The sequence below is a fragment of the Prionailurus bengalensis genome, chromosome D1, assembly GCF_016509475.1.
Source record: "Prionailurus bengalensis isolate Pbe53 chromosome D1, Fcat_Pben_1.1_paternal_pri, whole genome shotgun sequence".
Taxonomy (NCBI): Eukaryota; Metazoa; Chordata; class Mammalia; order Carnivora; family Felidae; genus Prionailurus; species Prionailurus bengalensis.
This window is the reverse complement of record NC_057346.1, coordinates 99917975-99938235: the sequence shown is the minus strand read 5'-3', so window position 1 is coordinate 99938235 and position 20261 is coordinate 99917975. Positions and strand designations below refer to the sequence as shown.

The following is a 20261-nucleotide window of genomic DNA, read 5'->3' as shown; positions in this document are numbered from 1 at the left end:
CCAAGATTTTCGGTTTCAGATCCATTCCTTACTGATGAGAATGAGAGCCACAGCCCAGGTATGATGCATCCTGTAGACCTCCAGCAAGTCGGGGACCCTCTCTGGGCCCATTGCTCCCCTGCAGGAGGAGGAGGCTGTCCCCTCTCCTCTCCCTCTCCCCTCTGCCCTCCTCTTCCACCCCCTTGCCTATTCTCTTTCTTATCTCACCTCTCTCTGCTTCCTTCTGTTACTCTTTCTCCCCTTTTTTTCCCTCTTCCTTTTCAATCCTCCCTTTCCCCCCTCTCTGCCCTCTTGCCCCCTCCGTGCTTGGCTTCTCAGCCTTTTTCCCTTCCTTCCTTCCCCACAGGGACCCAAAAGGCAGATCTGATGCCCCAGCTCTCCACTCACACACTTGACCCTGGGCAAGTCACTGACCTCTTGGGCCTCAGTTTAACAGATCGTTGTCTTGGCTACGTGAGATCACAAGGCTGGAAGACCCAGCACAATGCTGGGCACTCAGACAAGTGTTGTCCTCCCCACCCTTTTAGGAGATCCTAGGTGGTTGATTATCAGACCCTTCTGGGTCCGAATTGCTTAGAATCTGGGTGCTACTATTCCGAGGGCTTTGAATAACAGTGGATCCCTGGGGATATAAGGTCTAGGGAGGAGGCCTCTGGTACATTTTGGGAGGAGGGGAAGTGGGAGGAAGGGTAAAGAGGGCTTGCTGGTATTCAAATGGACACAGATATTGTGACTTACTGCACAGAGAGTGAGAGTCATGTTGCCCATTTTTAGAGACTTGGGCCCTGGATCTTTTTGGGGCTTCTGTATCCAGGCCCCTTGGGCTTGGCCAGACTTGGGATAATGGAATCTCTTTCCTCTCCTGGAGCCCCTCAAGACTCAGGCCTCAGGAACACATAGCTGACACAGCATGTTGCCTGCACCGATGGAAATGAGCAGCACACTCCCTGCTTACAAACAGCAAAGGCTCCACGTCTATCCCTGGATGCAACCCAGTCTCCTTGGCCTGACACTCAAGGCTCTTTGCTTTCTTGTCTTGTTTCTAGTCACAGGATGAAGGCTCACTGTCCCTTTGTTCTTTTCCACCTTCTTACCTTTGCCCAGGCTGGTTCCTCAGCTAGACACTCCTTTTCCCTTGCATGCTTCCCTACCTGTCGTCTAGACCAAAATAATCGCTCCCCAATGCACGTAGCACCTCTCTCTTGTTCCCCCACCCCCTGAAAGAACCATACTATCGGTTTAACATGTGTGTTCTCTGTGTGTTCTCTTTGCAAGCCTGTGAACTCTTGGGGGCCCAGGACGTGCTCTCTTCATATTTGTGCCCCCTTACCAGGCCCAGCACATAGAAGGCCTTCAATAAAAACTTAGTGATGAAATGAAAGAATTAGTAGACAAATAAAGATATAAACAAAGCAAACCAAGACATGACTGAATGAATGAAGAATGAACACGTCAAGCAGGACCTGGTTCTCATGAGGTAGACCCACCCCACACACATGCAGTCAGCTGGGACGTGGCCTTCTTGATGGGGAAATGGGGAGAAGGAATGGAACTCCTGTCAAGTCAGCCGCCTGTCCCCTACTCTTGGGGAGGGGCCTCGGTCATGTTCCTAGGGAGTCCTAAGGACTTGTGACCTGGACCTCTTGGAGAGTCCCAAGTACAGATGCAAAAAAATCAGTGAAGATGGAAGTGAAATAGATTTAATGGTGAACCTAGACCTTGTGAATCCCTGGTCTTTGCTGCCAGTGAAGAAACACTTGGGGGCTTGGGATTCCACTGATGGGAAGAGGCAGGCTAGTCTTAGTGGGAAGAGGATATAAAGCAGAGGGTAAGACTACACGTGGGAGGAAATAGAATGCTCAAGAAGTTCTTCTGCAGCGAAGTGGACTCACCAGAGGCCAATGGATCAAAAAATGTCTCTATTCATCCCTGCCTTCCAGACTAGGTCAGGAGCTCTCTGAAAACAGGGATCTTGTCCAGTACTTACCTACTTTCCCATAACTCAGCATAGAGCCTGGAGCTTAGTTAATACCGGCAGGATGCATAGATGGATGGATGGGTAGATCGGTGAATGGATGGGTAGATGGGTGGATGGGTGGATGGGTGGATGCATGAACCGGTGGATGAACAGATTGAGAGCTGGATATACAGTGGATAAACAGATGAAAATATAGGGGTGCTTAGGAGGCTTCGGTTCAGGTCATGATCTTGTGGTTTGTGAGTTTGAGCCCTGCCTCGGGCTCTGTGGTGACAGCTTGGAGCCTGGAGCCTGCTTTGGATTCTGTGTCTCCCTCTCTCTCTGCCCCCCCCCCAAAATAAATGAATATTAAAAAAAAATTTTTAAAGATGAAAATATAAAGTGATGCGTCAATCACAGATGGATGGGCTAGTAGAGGAGCATCTAGATGGCTAGATGGACAAATAGATAAACAGATGAGTGGATGGATGAATAGACTAACAAGTAAATGGAAGAATAAATGAACGGTTACATAAACTGATAAATAAATAAACATATGGTTGGCTTGATGGGGGGATAGATGGATGGACATCTAGACAAAAAATAGAATGGTAGGAAAATGAATGATGGACAAACAAGAAAGGTGTGTAAACTGGGAAGACTAGATTGACATTCAGGCATTGGCAAGGAGTGGGGAAACTGAGAAATCTGGGCTGAGAATAGAGCCCCTAGGGATTTGGAAGAAGCAGTGGTACTCAGGAAACTGGGAGGGGAAGGCGTAAGGACCCAGGACCATCCTCTGATGGAAGGGAAGCTGGTGTGAAGGAACTCAGAGGGAAGGGACAAATAGCACTATGCTGAGGACCTTGCCCTAGAGCCCAGCCCCAGGCTGGATAGAACATAAGTGTTGGGGACCCTGGACCCAGAAGAGCCAGGCCTGGCACTCTGCTAGATCAGAGCTCTCAGCCAGCCAGGCTGACCCCAGAAAGTGAAGGCCCCTAGTAGCCACCACCACCAGCTCTGACCCCAAGCCAGTGACTGATGGCCACATGGGGGTCTCAAGAGCACTGGGCATTTGTAGGGTTAGGGGTTAGGAGGCGTCAGCAGGGCGTGGGGGCAGCAATGGCCTCCCTGTGGTAGAGCTGGCCTTCCTCCCTCCCACTCTTTCTCCCCACCCCAGCCTCCAAGACCGCCCCTCACAGTTCCAGCTTCCTCTGGGCAGGGGGCCTGGCCCCCATAGCCTCCCAGGCCAGCCCCTGGAGCACCACCTGCCCCAGCCGGCCAGAGACTTCCTGTCGCGCAAGAGATTTATGCAAACGGGCTGGGGCGGTGATGTCACCCCAAGGGGACTATCTCCCAGTGGCAGGCCCTTCGATAAAATCAGGAACTTGCGCTGGCCCTGCAATGTCAAGGGAGGGGGCTCACCCAGGGCTCCTGTAGCTCATGGGGCAGGCCTGAGCCCTGCGCCCGCCCTGAGTTCGTCCCAGCCCCTGACGGGGCGCCCCATCCTGAGGGGCTCCGCACTGGCCCCCACCGAAGCAGGGGACCTGACCGGCTAGGAGATCGGCTGGATGTTACAGGCGTGCAAAATGGAAGGGTTTCCCCTCGTCCCCCCTGTGAGTACTGGGACTCCTCTACTGGCTCGACCCTCAGCCCTCAGACGCCAGTCCGCCTGCCCTCCAACCCACCAGCCAGCTGCCCTCCCGGTTAGCTATCAGTGGGAAATTGGTGTTTCCTCCCTGGAGCTCCTGGTCTGAGATCCAGCGAGGGGGCCATTGGTTTCTTCAGAGCATGCCCCGGCGGGCTGAGGGCTGGGCTCATGGTGGGGCTGTGATCGGTGGGGCCTGAACGGTTATTTATAGACTTGGGTGCTTTAGGGGCTTGGGTGGCAGGCCGTAGCTCCTGGGCAGGGTGTCGGGGTGGGGATGGTGAGGGCAGTGGCAGAGAGGTGGCGGAGGAGGAGATGGGGAGACTGGTGTGGGGGGAAGCCAGTCCCCAGGACAGTAAAGGCTTAAAGGACAGGAGGCAACAGGCCAGATGTCTCAGTCCATGGCCCCAGGTGCTCTTGGAGACTAAGGCCGCCTTATGTCTGGGTTCCCGGTGCCCAGTCTGGAGCCTGGCACAGGGGACATGGTTGTTGACCCAAAGATCTGGGCCTTGGACCGGCTCTCCCCAGGGGCTGGGGCTGGGGCAGGGGCAGGGGCAGGGGCTGGGCGGCAGCAATGAGTAGAGCAGAGACTAGGACGGCAGTTTGGTTGGGGCCTTGGCCAGGGCGGGGGAGAGGAGGGCAGGCGCTGGAGCTGGGCCGATCCTGGGGCTGAGCGCAAGGGTGCCGGGACAGGACCTGGTCAGTGGATACCGGAGTTCCGGGGGGGGGGGGGCTGAGGCTGGGGCAGAGACTAGAGGTGAAGCAGCAGGAGTCCCAAGGGACCCCTGGGGGGGGGGGGGAAGGGCAGGTCCCCACCACTCCTGCTCTCTGTGACAGTTAAAGCCTCAGGCAGATGCAGACCTGGGCCCCTCAGAGAAGACCCCTCTCTCTCTCACGCCCCATCCCCACTCAGCGAGGGTGGGGAGCCCTGGGAGAGCCGGGAAGGGCTTGGCAGGGCCTGCCCACCTGACTCAGCTTTCCCGGCTTGGAGGCTGCTCCCTCCCCCCACCCCACCCCAGTCAGGCCTCGGGGCCCAGGGAGGCACCCCAGGCCTGACATCCTGCTTTTGGGCTGGGCTGCCTGGAAACCCAGTGCTGGGCTCCTGGCCTGACACAGACCACCCCAGCCAGCCGGCCCTGGAGCTGGGCCCATCCCACCCTCCCCCGCCCATCACCAAGAAGGAGAGGAGGGGGCAGGCAGGGGGTGACGGAGGTGGTCCCAGGAAGAGCCAAGGCCGCCTCAAGAAAGCCACAGGCCCAGGAGCTGGACCACAGCGTCTCTGACCCTTGACCTCTCAATCCCTGAACTCCAGACACAGCTAGGCGGGAGGCACAGCTTCTTGGTTTGCTATGCCAGACCCCTCAGAGAAGGGAGCACTCCTGGGAAGGTGGGCTCCCAAGGCAGCCCTGGCCCCCAACCCGAGCTCTGAGGGCCTGAGTAACTGTTGTGCAATCCCTGCGCGCACACTGCGGGGGTGGGGAGAGGCCTGAGGACAGTTGTGAAGACTCTGCGTGTGTGTGTCCCTGTGTTGCACCAGGATGCAGAGAAGTGAGGGCTGGAGGGGCAGGAGGGGGAGGAGGCCAGGGAGGCGTGGGAGGGGGAGGCCGAGGACGGATAGGGGTAGAGAGGAGGATGGCTGGGAGTGAGGGGTATAGGGGGAGGAGGGGGAGAGGAAAGAGTGGAGTGGAGGAGGGGGAGAGGGGGAGAGGGAGGAGTGGGGAGTGGAGGGGGAGGAGGAAGAGGGGGAGGGGTAGAGAGGAGGAAAGGGAGGAGTGAGGGTGGAGGGGGAGGAGGGGGAGGAGTAGAGAGGAGGATAGGGAGGAGTGAGGGGCTAGAGCGGGAGGAAGGGGAGAGGAGGACAGGGAGGGGTGGGGGGAGCAATGAGGGGTGAGGGGAGGGAGGGGAGGGGAGGGAAGGGAATATCCCAGTGGGTGTGTCAGAAGGAGGACGGAGGAGGGAGAGGGAGAGGACCAAGGCTCTGGCTGGCCCATGGCCCCAGAGCCTGCCTGGAGAGCACTACACAATCCATGAGTGTGAACGGCCACTGGTCATCATGAGGGTGCCTGGGCCCGGGCGTGGGCTGTGGAGACTGGCCGGAGGACAAGCATGTGTGCTATGGGGGTGGGTGTGTAAGTGGAGCGTGCGCGGCCATGATGGTGTGGGCATGAGCCTGTGTTTAAGGTGCTTGAAGGCAAGCGTGAGGATACGTGCGGTAATTCAAGTGGCTGCGTGTGCCGACAGGGTGAGTGCACAACAGTGCGTGTGAGTGTGACCACAAGTGTGTGTGAATGTGAGTGACCTGTAGAATTAGGGTGAGGGTGAGCGTGGGTAGACTGTGGGTGTGAGTTCACACGCGGGAGTGTGCGTGTCACGGGAGCGTCTGTACATTTGGAGGTGTGGATGTGAGAGTTCCTGTGTGAGATGGGGACCTGGGGTGCAGGTGTCCATGTGGAGTGTGGCTGTGCAGGGGAGGGGGTGCGGGGAGGCCATGCTCTCCTCCCAGCCTTGGTCCTCCTTTGACCTCTGACCTTGGGGGGTCCCTGTCAGCCCCTTTCTGCAGGAGCCGAGGGTCTTACTCTCCTGTCCCCACTGCGGCCTCTCCCAGGTCAGGCAGAGAGAGGGCTGTAGGCCTGATGCGGTCCCTTCGGCGCGAGAGGGTGGTGTGGCCCCAACATACCGGGGGCTGCCAACCTGACTGCGGTTTTCCCGCCAACATCCGAGTCCTGACTGCCTCTTCTCTCAGCAGCCATCGGAAGACCTGGTTCCCTATGACACGGACCTGTACCAACGCCAGACGCACGAATACTACCCCTATCTCAGCAGTGATGGAGAAAGCCACAGCGGTGAGTACAGGGCCCTCCCCCGCCCCCGCGTCCCCAGCCGGGCCTGGGCCCTGAGGGAGAAGGGAAGGCTTCTTTGGGATCCTGAGAATTGGATTAAACTAGCTTTCAAAGGACGTGAGCTTACTACTCTAAACCCCCACGCCCCACACCCCAGCCTGCATTTATTGAGCATCTGTGGTGTGCCAGGGCACGAGGGTAGCTTCGCCCACGTTTATCGTCTGGTCCAGTCCTTGTGGCCTTTCACAAATGAGGAAACGGAGGCTCGGGGAGCTAAGTGACCTGTACAGGGTCACGCAGCCGGTGGGTGGAACCCAGTCTGTCTGCTCCAGGTCCACGGCTTTCTCCTCTCCCCCTCCCCCCAGGCCCCTTCATCCTCTCTGTTGTCCTCACCCCCTTGCCCTGAACTCCACGTGGGGCGGCTCTGCTCCCTGCTGGCTGGAGAATGTCTTTGTTGTGGGAGCCTGCCCTGTACGTTGTAGGCTGTCTAGCAGCATCCCTGGCTTCTACCCACTAGAAGCCAGAAGTACCACCAGTCATGGCAACCAAAAATGTCTCCACACGTTGCCAAATGTCCCCTGGGGGGCAGAATCACCCCTGTTTGAGAACTGCTCACTGAGGGAAAGGCTCTGAGGTCCCCCTCATTCAGCAGGGGCTGGAGCCCCAGTTTGCTGGGGTGGGAGTGACGACGGAGTGTGGGCCAAGGGTCCTTTTGTCCCAGTCTCGCTGCCCATCCCCCGGCCCAGTCTCGACCCTGGAGCAAATTCAGGGTAGATGGGGACAGGCATTAGGTGGCTGGCACCTGGACAGGGCACTGTGAGAGGACACCCAAAGGGGATCTCGGTGTCTCTATGGGACCCCTGAGCCCAAGTGAGAAGGCCTAGTTAGCAGGTCTTCATTGGGGGATTCTCTAGGATTCTGAAACCGGGGCAGGCCAGGCACTGGCGTGTCTGCAGCCCCAGAGGGAGAGGCAGGTCGGGTGCCACAGCACAGAGGAAGGTTTCACACTGCCAGGCCACACCTGGGGGCCATGTCCTGGAAGTAGGTGGTAGATATGCCTCCAGCCCTCATGGGGGAACACACAGACTTCTTTCAGAATCTCAGGGCTAGGAAGGTTGTAAAGCATCCTTTTTTGTCATCCTTTAAAGCTCATTTATGATTCTGCAAGCAAAATGATCTCTTTGTGGAAAAGTCAATTTAGAGAGAAAGTCTCCCTCACCCACCCCCTCCTCCCATCTCCCCCAGCCAGGATCAAGGGTGGGTCTCTGTGACCTAGAGACCAGCACTGGTGGCCTCTGCCCCTAGCAGTTCAGGACCCGAGAAGGTCCCTCTGGCCTTGAGGACTGGCTCCCCCTGGTGGCTCCAGGCAGCAGGACGGCCAGGTCTCAGCAAACTCAGCGCGGCCTGGGACTGCTTCCAACATTAGGGACCTTTTCCCCTCTGGCCTAACCTCCACTCAGTTTCACTGGGTTTGGGGTCATTTCCTTTGGGTCCGCTGCAGCCTCAGTGTCCCCTCTTGTAATATGAGGGTGTGTGCACGCATCTAGAAACCAGCTAGACCAGGGGCTGGGGCTGATGAAGTGAGCACTTTAGAGAAAAAGTGCTTGTGCTTTCCTGGCTCGGTGCCCAGGCAGATCCCTTATATCAGGGCTGGGGCTCTAGGAATGACGCTTGATTAGATGCCAGAGCACCCTGTTTTGGTCATGCCCCGATTCCTTCGGAGACTCCTCTGGTGTCCACGGGTGTCCTGGCCCCTACTCCCCACCCTACACCCTACTCCCCCGCCCCCACACCCCCTGCCCCATCATCGCCCATCTGGGCATCTCTGCTGATCTGTGCACCTGTTCTGTCCTTTCCTAATGAAGACCCAAGAGTAGAGACACCCCACATTCTTCACTAGTTCCTGCATGTCCTCTGGGTCTACATTTTTTTTAAATTTTTTTTTCAACGTTTATTTATTTTTGGGACAGAGAGAGACAGAGCATGAACGGGGGAGGGGCAGAGAGAGAGGGAGACACAGAATCGGAAACAGGCTCCAGGCTCTGAGCCATCAGCCCAGAGCCTGACGCGGGGCTCAAACTCCCGGACCGCGAGATCGTGACCTGGCTGAAGTCGGACGCTCAACCGACTGCGCCACCCAGGCGCCCCTGGGTCTACATTTTTAGGTGGCTGAACTTACTAAAAAAGCACTGGGGTTGGCCTGGGTCTGATCCCGGTTCCATCACTCACCAGTGTGTGTGTGACCTTAGAGCAAGTGACTTAACCTCTGGGAGCCCCTGTTCCCTCATATATGGAAGTGAGAGCATGGAAACCCTGACCCCGTAGAGGTGTAATGATTCACTGAGTTAATGCACAAAAGGTGCGAGGGGCTGAGCACAAGGCGCAGTGAGCTTTCGGGTCAGAGTATGTTAGCTTTACTCCTTCCCCCAGTTGGGGAAGAGGAAGCAGCTGGGAGAGTGGGAGACACACAGAAGGCTCTGTGACAGCTCCACTGCGTCATTTTCAACTGACCTAGGTGACAGTCAACCAACCAGCCACCCACCCCTTCCACCACTCACCCTTGTGGCCACCCACTCATCCTCCCAACACTTACCATCTTTCCTCAGGCCCACTCATGCCCCATTTTTCCATCTACCAAATAGCTTCTGATTGCATGCCATGGGCCAGACACCATTCTAGCCACTGGAGTTTCTGTGATAAGCAAGCCACGCAAAGGCACCGCTCTCACAGAACTTACATTCCAGTGAGGGAAAAGGCGGCAGTCAACTAAGCAGACAGGCCATAAGCAGTCTTCTAAAAAGCAAAGTAACATAAGGCAGAGTGCCTGTGTTAGGGGCTACTTTCGTTCGGGTGGTTAGGGAAGGCCTCTGAGGAGGGCAGTTGAGGTGAAATCTGAGTAAAGAGAAGGAACACGCACGCAAAGGTAGAGAGAACTGAAATGCAATGTAGCATTGACCTTGAGAGAGGGCCTGGGTGGCCGGGGCACGCAGGGCGTAGTGGAGACCAAGGGAAGCCAGAGGGACCTGCGGAGGACAGATCACACAGTGCCTGAAGGCCATGGCAGGAGTTTGGGTGTTATCCTACAAACAATGGGAATGGGAAGCCATTGGAGGGTTTTGAGCAGGGGAATGACATGATCTGAATTGTGTGTGTGTGTGTGTGTGTGTGGTGAAAATCTAAATAAATTTTAAACCCTTAATTTTTGATTATTAAAATAATCAACAGCTTTATCAAGGAAAATATTTCCCTCTTCCCAACTTCCCTCCCCACTGATGGCACCTTAGTCAATCCTTGTAGACATTTTATTCCACATTTATGTTCCTGTACATCTGTCAGTGCAGACATACACATATGCACATTCTGCTCACCCAACAATGGAATCGTAGCCTCATACTATTCTGTAAGCTGCTGCTTTTTACTAAAGCTTATCATCGGCACTTCTTCATGACATATGTGGCCCGGCGGGGATGGATGAAAGCTAGTTGTCCAGTCTTTCTATCACAGCACTAAGTAAATGTACGCACGAAGATTTGAAATAGAGACTTAGTACGTTATTCGTTTATCCACTCATAAGCATTTAATGGGTTCCTTCTATACGCTGGGTGGAGATGAGTCTGGCTTGAATTTTTCATCTTGTCCTATGAAAGATGAGACTTTGGCTCTGTAGTCATTCAGAGCATACACACACTCACCCACACTTCACACATACCCAAATGATTATACAGTAACTTTGTTCCATTTTATTGATGTAATTGATGCACAATGCTGTGCGGGCTTAAGGTGTACTGCATAATGAGCTGATGTATGTAGATATTGTGAAATATCCCTCACCTCATATAGATACAAAAAAGTTTTTCTCCTTGTAAAGAGAACTTTTAGGATCTATTCTCATAGCAACTTTCAAATACAGTAAAACCTTGGACTGCAAGTAACTTGTTCTGCCAGTGTTCCACAAAGCGAGAAAATATTTCTAATACATTTTAACTCGATATACAAGCGATGTCTTGCAACACGAGTCATACATGACACTGAATGTCACATGATCTTGAAATTCACTTTGATATACAAGTGCTTTGGATTACAAGCATGTTTCTGGAACAAATTATGCTCGCTAACCAAGGTTTTACTGTCTACCATACAGCATTGCTAGCTGTGGTCACCATTGCGACCCAGTACTCATAACCAGAAGGTTTTTTTTTTTTTTTGTAAGTTTTATTTATTTAAGTAATCTCTACACCCAGTGTGGGAATCAAACTCAGAACCCCGAGATCAAGTATCACATGCTCTTCCAATAGAGCTAGCCAGGTGCCTCTTATACATAGAAGTTTGTACCTTTTGACCACATTCCCCCAATTCCCATGACCCTGACCCTGGCCCTCTAGCAACCGCAAATCTGATCTCCTTGTCCATAAGTTTGGGGTTTTGTTTTTTGGTTTAGATTCCACATATAAGTGAGATCATACTCACACACTCACATATAAGTGAGATCATGAGTATTTGTCTTTCTTTGTACAGTAACTCTTGTTAAATCAGTACCTGAATTTTCCAGGAGTATGACCATGTGAAGATTACTCACAGCTGAGCCATATGGTGTTCTTTGACTACCTGTACTTGCTCATCCTTGAAAAAGAGAATGAGGGGCAAGCTAGCAAGGAGATAGTGCCCTCATTCTGGAGCCAGGCTACTGGGATTCACACCCCATCTCCCCATTACTATCTGGGGTGATCGTGGGCAAGACATTTCACCTCTCTAGGTCTCAACTTCTTCATAATGATACCTACTTCATAGGATTGCTGTAGGGATTGAATGAGTCACTGTATGTAAAATCCTTACAACAGTGCCTGGCACATAGCGAGTGCTATGTAACATAGATAGGAGTTGTTATTCTTTCCTCCCCCCCCCACAATGTTTATTTATTTATTTTAAGAGAGAAAGAGAGAGAGAGGCAGAGAGATAGAAGGGAGAGAATCCCAAGCAGTGTCAGCACAGAGCCCGACGCGGGGCTTGAACTCAAGAAGTGTGAGATCATGACCTAAGCCGAAATCAGGAGTCAGATGCTTAACTGACCGAGCCCTCCAGGTGCCCCAAGAATTATTCTTCTGACAACAGTCTCCTAAGAGACGGTGTGTGGGAGGTACGGTTTTGTTGTTTGCTTTTTTTCTCATATCTTTATGATTAACAGGGTATAGAAATCTAGGCTGAAAATCCTGTTTCCCTTAGAATTTGAAAGCATTTTTCTATCTTCTGGTCACTAGAGTTTTTCTTTTGAAGTTGGATGCCTTTTTATGTCCTCTGTTTTGAATGTAAACTAATTTGTTTTTGTTTGTTCTTCTGCTTGTTTACTTTAGTTCTGTCTCCCTGCAAGTTTTCAGTGCCTTCTCCTAACACTAGTTCCACTGAATAAGCTTTTTTTTTATTAAAAAAAATTTTTTTTCAACGTTTATTTATTTTTGGGACAGAGAGAGACAGAGCATGAACGGGGGAGGGGCAGAGAGAGAGGGAGACACAGAATCAGAAACAGGCTCCAGGCTCTGAGCCATCAGCCCAGAGCCCGACGCGGGGCTCGAACTCCCGGACCGCGAGATCGTGACCTGGCTGAAGTCGGGCGCTTAACCAACTGCGCCACCCAGGCGCCCCTGAATAAGCTTTTTAAAAAGTCACTCTGGCTGCTGTGGGAGACTAGATGGAGAGAAGATCACAATCAGAACAGCGAGAAAGCACTGGGAGGAAACTTCTGGCATAATCTAGGCAAGAGATGACAGTGGCTTGGCCAAAGGTAGTGGCAATAGAGAGAGAAAGAAGTGGACAGATTCAGGATAGATTTTGAAGGCAGGGCTCATCAGGTTTACCATTTATTATTATTTTTAATTGTGGTAAAATATACATGATGTAAAATGGTAGTTCTATTTTTCATTCTTGAGGACCTCCATACTGTTTTCCACAGTGGCTGTACCATGCTAAATTCCCACCAACAGTGTAGAAGGGTTCTGATTTCTCCACATCCTCATCACCACTGGTTAGTTTCTGGGGTTTTTTTGTTTTTGTTTTTGTTTTTGTTTTTTTTGATAACAGCCATCGCAATGGATGTGATAGGATTTGCTCTTTGCAATGGGGTTGGTGAAGGAACCAGAGTTCCAACGTATGACTCCTTCCCTCCATCTTTCCATCTTTCCATGTACTCTTCCATCCTTTCATACCACGCACCGTCCACCCATCCACCGATGTGTTCTCACACCCATCTAATCTCCCACTCGTTCAGCTTTCCAATCGCCCTTCCTTTTCCCTGCCAAACCCTCCATCCATCTCTCGTGGACCTATCCATCTAATAAATATATACAAAGCATCTTTTGTACACCAGGCACATTGCTAGGTGCTATGGGATCAATAAAACACAAGTCCTACCAGATTTATTATTTTAACAGGGGGAATAACGAAAACTTTAATAATTAAGATACAAAGTAGAGAGTGACAAGTGTGACGAAGCCTGGAGCTCTCCACTCTCGGGGCTTCCGGTTCCCTTAATCGGAACAATGTGCGGGAAGGCTGGGCTTCAGGACCCTTTGTCCAGTGGTCTGTGATTTCCTAAGAAGGTTTTTGTTTGTTTGTTTAGTTTTATTTTGTTTTTATCAGCTCTTGTCTTAATTCCTTATCTTCCTTCTCTGTCTTGGTCTTACTTCTGCTTCCCTGGGGAGAACCCTGGGCTTAAGGCTGGGATTCCTGCTCTGAGGAGATAAAGTCAACTGAATGACACTTAAGGCTTTAATTTTGAGTATGTGTGTTGTTTTGAATATGACTTTATTTTTGTCCTGGTGACATACAGGTATTAGGAGCACCAAATATACTGAGGAAGAATAGAGATGGGTGGGTAAGACTTTGGTCCCAGGTAATGAGAGGTCAAGATGAATGGGGTCACTGCTGGCAGGTTAGATGATGGATGGATGAATGAAGGGAATGATTGATGATGAGTGGATAGCAACTGATGGGTGCATGATGGATGGGTGGATGACGGACACTGATGGGTGGATGCGTGAATATGGATGAATGAATGCATGATGGATGGGTGGATGACGGACACTGATGGGTGGATGCGTGAATATGGATGAATGAATGCATGATGGATGGGTGGATGACGGACACTGATGGGTGGATGGGTGAATATGGATGAATGAATGCATGATGGATGGGTGGAAGACGGATGGTGAATGATGGGTGAGGGGTGGATGATGGTAGACAGGTGCATAAGAGCAGTCGATAAAGTCGGTGCCACCATCGGTCTTAATTAAAGCTTTAATTAACAGTCTTGTTCCTCAGAAGTTGTATGGTATACTGGTAGTTCAGTCCCTGGAGGCAGACACAGGTGGGTTTGGAACATGACTTTACCAATGGCTGTCTGTGGACAAGGGACTTACTCTCTCTGAGTCATTGTTTCCTCGTGTGCAAAAGAAAGATCATACTATAGTGGCCACCTTGTCAGAGTTGGGGTGAGGATTCATGAGAAAGTGTGGATTAAGTACTTAGCATAGTGCCCAGTACCTAAAAATACATGTTAAAAGCTAACTCTAATGGATCATTTGATCGAATATTTATGGAGGCCTACTATGTGCTGGGTGGCCTAATAGGCTATAAAAAGGAGGTCCCGAACTAACTCCAGATATGCAAATGGAATTATATTCTTTTGAGGTGCAGTGTTGTGCTAAGGAGGCATGGTGCAGGATGACCCGGGGAACCCATTGAAGGGACAAATAGGGATAAAGCAATGTGTTCGTGAAGTCATCTATAAATGAGGTCCAAAGAGCCCAAGAGTGCTGACTTTCGCACTATGAAGGCTTCCTTGTATTGTGTCCCTTCAGAGGCCCCCATACACAGAACGTTTCTGTCTACCAGACAGCGTTTATTACATAATTGCCTGAACACCCAAATCAAGGGTAAAGGCGAGGTTTCCGTTGGGCCTTTTGAAACTAATTGTAGCTCGAGTCCCATTTGCAGCTTTCAGAGGACCCTGGGGCAGGGTTCCAGAGTGTCAGTGAGTGCAAGAACCTCCTTAGGGCCCGTTAGATTCCAGTTCCCAGCGCTTCTGATTCACTGCATCTCCAAGGAGGGGCCCAAACCCCCCAGAGCGACTCTGGTGAAGGTGTACTGAGACCTCCATGGGAAATGCCGGCCTCAGGCTGGGATTCCAAGAATGAGCTCATGGGTCTCATGCGAAGCTAGAGCAGAGGTGGGGAGCAGGAGGGAAAGAGCAGTCGGGGGCCCCTCACTCCACACCTGGAAGGTTGCAGGCATGTGGGGTCCCCTGAACCCTGGAACCATAGTGAGTTTGAGGGTGGAGGTCGGTGGGCAGGATAAAGCATTGTGCCAAGATCTGGACAGTTCAGCCCAGGGTGGGGGAGGTGAAAATGGGAGGGGCCAGAGTGGGACTGGAGGGCTGATCTGTCTCTAGAGAGGAGCCTGGATTGGCTCACCAAATCCCAGAGTCCCCAAAACAGCCCATCTCTAAAGCACAGAGCCAACTGTCCTGGGCAAGGGGAGAGCTTCTGGGTCCTGTTTACTCGCTGCAAGATGAAAATACAAATTAAGTGTTGTTTCGTTTTCCCTTCAGGTTTAGATAATTTTGTGGAGGAGAGTCAGGGAGAGTTCTCAGGAGGCTAGAATTCATTCATTTATTCATTCATTCACTCACTCAGGAAATGTTCGTTGAGTGCCTGCTGTGTCCAGGCACTGGGAATAAGGCGAGGACGAAACAAGTCACTGTCCTCATGGTACAATGCTGAGGGCCCAGCTCTGGCCTCTGGGAGACACTGACAGCCAGGCTCACCAAAACTATTTCTCTGGACCACTGAGATGGCAGGGAACAGGAGGAAGAAGAGGAAATAAATAAATATGTATGAAAGTATCTGCCACTTGCTCAAGTGCTAATCCGGGTTCTTTAGAATAACACATTAATTGTATTAGTAACAGGTAATGTTTATTGGATCTAATTTTGTGCCGGGTTCTATTCTAAGCACCTTGAAGGCGTTTGTTCATTTAACCCTCACAACAAGAATATGAGATGGGTGTAATCATTAGCCCCATCTTACAGATGAGGAAACTGAGGCTTGCAGAAGTGGAATGACCCACCCAATAGCACACGACAGAAAATGGCAGAGGCAGGATTTGAACCCAGCTCTGTCTGGCTCCCAAATCGTGTGCTTTTTCTCTTCTGTGCCATGTAGCCTTGTAGAGGTGGGAGTGTGGGCTGCCTGGATTGTGGGTTCACTACCCAGTCGGGTCCCTACTTTTAGATTGGGGAATTGGAGGATCAGGGAGATAAAATAGCTTGTCTGGGGTCACACAGGAATGCCACCACAGAGCAAGATTAGAAAGCAAGTCTTCTGATAACCAGTCGAAAGCCAAAAAACCACATATTTTTGGGATGTGTGAGTAAATATGTGCTTGTATGCGAGAAAAAAAGGACGAAGAGAGACACACACACACACACACACACACACGGGGCTGGTGGTGGTCCCCATGTAGGGCTGTGCACTTGTCCCCGAGATGCTACTCCGGCCCACCATCTTGTATACTCCCTCTTGGGTCACATTAGAAAATCCCTCTTGTCGCTTCATCACCACATCTTCTTTTGGACCCCAGACCGTACCCAGAAACTCCACAGACATGTGGCAGGTTTTTGGTTTTTTTTTCCTGGAAAAAGATGCCCAGAGGAACCATGTCCTAGTCCCAAGCCAGGGCTCCCGATGGCATGTGGCTGTTCCCCAGACTCAAATCCACCCCACCACAGACTCTGAAAGCACCTATGGGGGAGTTTCCAGGAGAGCCCTTTGTCCTGGTAACCTCACTGGAAGACAGACGCAGCTGTCCAAGGGCATGGCTTTGAAGGGGCAGCACCGTGGGCCTGGGCAAGTTCTGGTGTGTGAGGAATGTCAGCCTTGTGACTTTGTCATCACACCTGGGCCATGTGACAAGACCGTGTGCGGGTGACTACGGGCTCAGGAACCACCGGTTTTCGCAGGAGCTGGGAGGGAGGGAGGGAATCAGCATCCCCTGAGGGCCTGCTCTGGGGCTGGGAGTTTTTACAAATGTGAACTCACTTGCATCCTCCCAGTAACTTTTAACCCCATTTTACAAGTGAGTCAACTGAGGCCGAAGAGGTCCGTGCATGTGCCTGAGGTCACACAGAAAGTGAATGGCAGAGCCAGGACCCGTGTCCTTGTGACCGCCTGGACACGGGACAAAAGGGTCGCCGGGAATGCCGGCTTTGGCTCAGGCCTGCCATCGACGGGGCCTCTGACCGCGGGCATGTCATGCGGCCTTGCCACACCTCGGTGTCCTCATCTGTAAGATGGGCATGGTACATCATAGCGAGGTGGGGGCGGGGGCGAACGAATGTCAACCCGGAGCCCGGCCCGGCCGGTGCCAATAGCCCCCTGTGGCCTGACATCGCTGTTTTCTCCACCGTGGTCACCTTTTCCCGCCCCGCGCCCTGGGCTCACGGCACGCCGTCTGGCCGTCCCTGCAGACCATTACTGGGACTTTCACCCGCACCACGTGCACAGCGAGTTCGAGAGCTTCACCGAGAACCACTTCACGGAGCTGCAGAGCGTGCAGCCCCCCCAGCTGCAGCAGCTCTACCGCCACATGGAGCTGGAGCAGATGCACGTGCTCGACACCCCCATGGCGCCGACCCACGCGGGCATCGGCCACCAGGTGCGTGCGGCCGCGGCTCCCGTGGGACCCGGCCTGTGGTGAGGCCGGCGCTTCACAGGAAGCTGACACAGGCTCTTACTCAACTCGGCTTCCTGCCCCACAGCGCCAACGGCGGCCGGAGCCCCAACGGCTGCCTCCTGACCCTCTGACTGACCTCGTGACCCCACACCCTTATCTCCTCTGGCTCCGCGATGGACAGAGCCCCGATAATTCCCACCCTCCAGTGAGCTGCCTGACCTCAACGGCCCTCCTGATCCCCACTGTGATCCCCATCCACCGGCCCCTCGTGGATCCTAGTCGCTGGACACTGACCTCCACTGGCCTCCACTGACCCCCTTCATTGACCCTCCTCAGCCCCACGGACGCCCCCATCCCGATCAGTGACCTCCGTTAACCTCTACCACCCCTAGCTGACCTCTGCTGGCCCTTCTCTCACTGTTCACCCACTTATTAAATCCTGGTCGCTCCCACACCCGACCATCCCATTGGCCCCTCTTCACTGCCACCTCTGATCCCAAGAATGCCAGGCCATATGGCACCTTTGCGCATATGAAGAAAGGGTGCCCTTTCCCCTGGCCACGAGGCTCTGAACTGGGAGCCCAGGGAGGGCCTGATTCCAGCAGCCCCTGGTCCCCCACAACCCACTCCCCGTGTGTAGTTGACCCTGCCTGACCCCTGTAACCCGACTGACCTCCAACTTCCCCAGCCTTCTCGCAAACCTTTCCACCCCTTGCTGGCCTGCCCCCCTCTTTACTCCCACTTCTCTTGCTCAGATGGCCCCTCCTCAGCAGCTCTGAGCTGTGAACCGGCCCTCACTGACCTCAACCCACTTTCCCTGCCTTTCCAGGTCTCCTACCTACCCCGGATGTGCCTCCCATACCCCTCCTTGTCCCCGGCACAGCCTAGCTCGGATGAGGAGGAGGGCGAGAGGCAGAGCCCCCCGCTGGAGGTGTCTGACGGGGAGGCTGATGGCCTGGAGCCAGGGCCTGGCCTCCTGCATGGGGAAACAGGTAGGGCGGCCCCGCCGTCCGGCCCAGCCCTGACCCTGGCCGTAGATGTGCCCCGTGCACCCCAGCCAAGGGCACAGCAGTCCCACCACAGAGCTGAGTGTGGTGTCCGTATCTGTGAGCATGTCAACGTTTGCTAAAGTGCGCACTGCATCTGAGACCATCTGTACCTCTCCGCGTGTCGATGAGAGTGCATCTCTGTGACCGAGTCCGGGAGGGCGTATGTGTGTCTGAACCTCTCCGGGCTGCGTGTGAACGGGTGTGAGCGGGTGTGAGTGCCAGGCGTGGGGTGAGGGAGCCCACTCCTCGGTAGACCACCCCCCACCGCCAGTCCCTCCCCAGTGACCAGCCACCCCCAGGGGGACCCACACCAGGGGGAGGTGAGGGCGGGTGCCCGTGTTAGGGCACTGACCACCTCCCGCCCACAGGCAGCAAAAAGAAGATCCGCCTGTACCAGTTCCTGCTCGACCTGCTCCGCAGCGGGGACATGAAGGACAGCATCTGGTGGGTGGACAAGGACAAGGGCACCTTCCAGTTCTCGTCCAAGCACAAGGAGGCGCTGGCACACCGCTGGGGCATCCAGAAGGGAAACCGCAAGAAAATGACCTACCAGAAGATGGCCCGCGCCCTGCGCAACTATGGCAAGACGGGTGAGGTCAAGAAGGTCAAGAAAAAGCTCACCTACCAGTTCAGCGGGGAGGTGCTGGGCCGCGGGAGCCTGGCCGAGCGGCGCCACCCGCCCCACTGAGCCCAGGCCCACAGAACCCGCTGGGCCCGCCAGGCCTCCCCGCTGGCCATAGCATTAACCCCTCGCCCGGCCCGGACACAGGGAGGCAAGCTCCCAGGGGCCAGGGGCAGGACTGTGGCGGGCCGGGCCTTGACTCACCCGTCCACTCCCTCCTCCAAGCCCGCTACCCACGGCCTCTCCTCACCTCCCACCAGGACTCCAGCCCCAGCTCCAGGGGGCCACCTGGGCGTCTGACCGCAGCCAAGGGTCAGCCTTGCTTAGTACGACCTGGGGTGCTTCCTTGGGAGTTCAAAGTCATCAGATTTGTATAAATTGAACCCTCCTTCTTAAGCGTCTCTCCCTTCCCACACCTCTCCCTCGTTAGCTTCCTCAAGGAACAGTTATTAAAGTTATTCTCAGTGAGTCCTCTCGTAGCACAGAGTCTCCTTTATGATTTTTTGGTGCATCTTGTCTGGGTGACCCCGTCTGATCTCTCTTTTTCTCATACGTCCTTTGGGCATTTACTGCCAGTGCTGGGTAGGGACATCAGGACAAATGACACATAGCGCCTGGCAAGGGGTCAGAGCTGGTGAAACGACAGGTCCTTGGTTGTTATCAGGGGAATAAATCATTAAGAAGTCCTCCGCACCTGATGAGTGGCTTTTTAAAAATTTTTTTGTTTAATGTTTTTATTTATTTTTGAGACCGAGAGAGACAGAGCATGAGCAGCTCAGGGGCAGAGATAGAGGGAGACACAGAATCCGAAGCAGGCTCCAGGCTCTGAGCTGTCGGTACAGATCCCGACGTGGGGCTCGAACTCACAAACTGTGAGATCATGACATGAGCCGAAGTTGGACGCTTAACCGACAGAGCCACCCAGGCGCCCCGATAAGTGGGCTTTTAAAAATGCCCCAGTGAGGCTGAAACTCTTCAGGTTATGGGCCCAATGGGGACGATTAGTGATAATGGCTGCCACACTGGATTTTCTGGCCACTTATTACATGTCAACCTTGACAAGCAGAGTCGGATATCATCCCATTTTATAGATTGGGAAACTGAGTCTTGGAGAGGTCAAATGATTCGTTCAAGGTCACACAGCTAGGAGAGGGGCGGGCCAGATCCCACTGCACATGGGTGCTAGGTCAGCGTGGAGCAGAAAGGCTCAACGTGTCTGGAATGGGGTGCCGTGGAGCACGGCCAGGAGCAGGAATTAAGCCCCAAGGCATCCTCACAGCATCCATGCTGGCAGGACCCTAGTGCATAGCTGCTGTCTTGTGCTCTCTGGCTTCTAGTCCACAACAAGGGAGAAACAGAAAAAGATGAGCCTAGAAGCATCTTGTTTGCAACCACAGCAAGATGGGGGGAGCAGACCACCTGG

The 20261-nt window shown here is 53.4% G+C and overlaps 1 protein-coding gene across 4 annotated transcripts; it reads left to right on the top strand.

The window, feature by feature from the left end:
• The first annotated feature begins 3321 nt into the window (after nt 1-3321).
• On the top strand, nt 3322-19306 carry SPI1 (Spi-1 proto-oncogene). Of its 4 annotated transcripts, none has more exons than XM_043582459.1 (5): nt 3322-3663; nt 6349-6448; nt 16962-17149; nt 17997-18159; nt 18585-19306. In XM_043582459.1, the coding sequence occupies exons 1-5, from the start codon at nt 3529-3531 to the stop codon at nt 18902-18904; spliced, it is 906 nt and encodes a 301-aa protein (XP_043438394.1). In that variant the 5' UTR covers nt 3322-3528; the 3' UTR covers nt 18905-19306. The 4 variants fall into 4 exon arrangements, with proteins under 4 accessions (XP_043438394.1, XP_043438395.1, XP_043438396.1 ...); XM_043582460.1 differs by having other exon boundaries at nt 3323-3663; nt 6352-6448; XM_043582461.1 differs by having other exon boundaries at nt 3327-3573.
• The last annotated feature ends 955 nt before the right edge of the window (nt 19307-20261 follow it).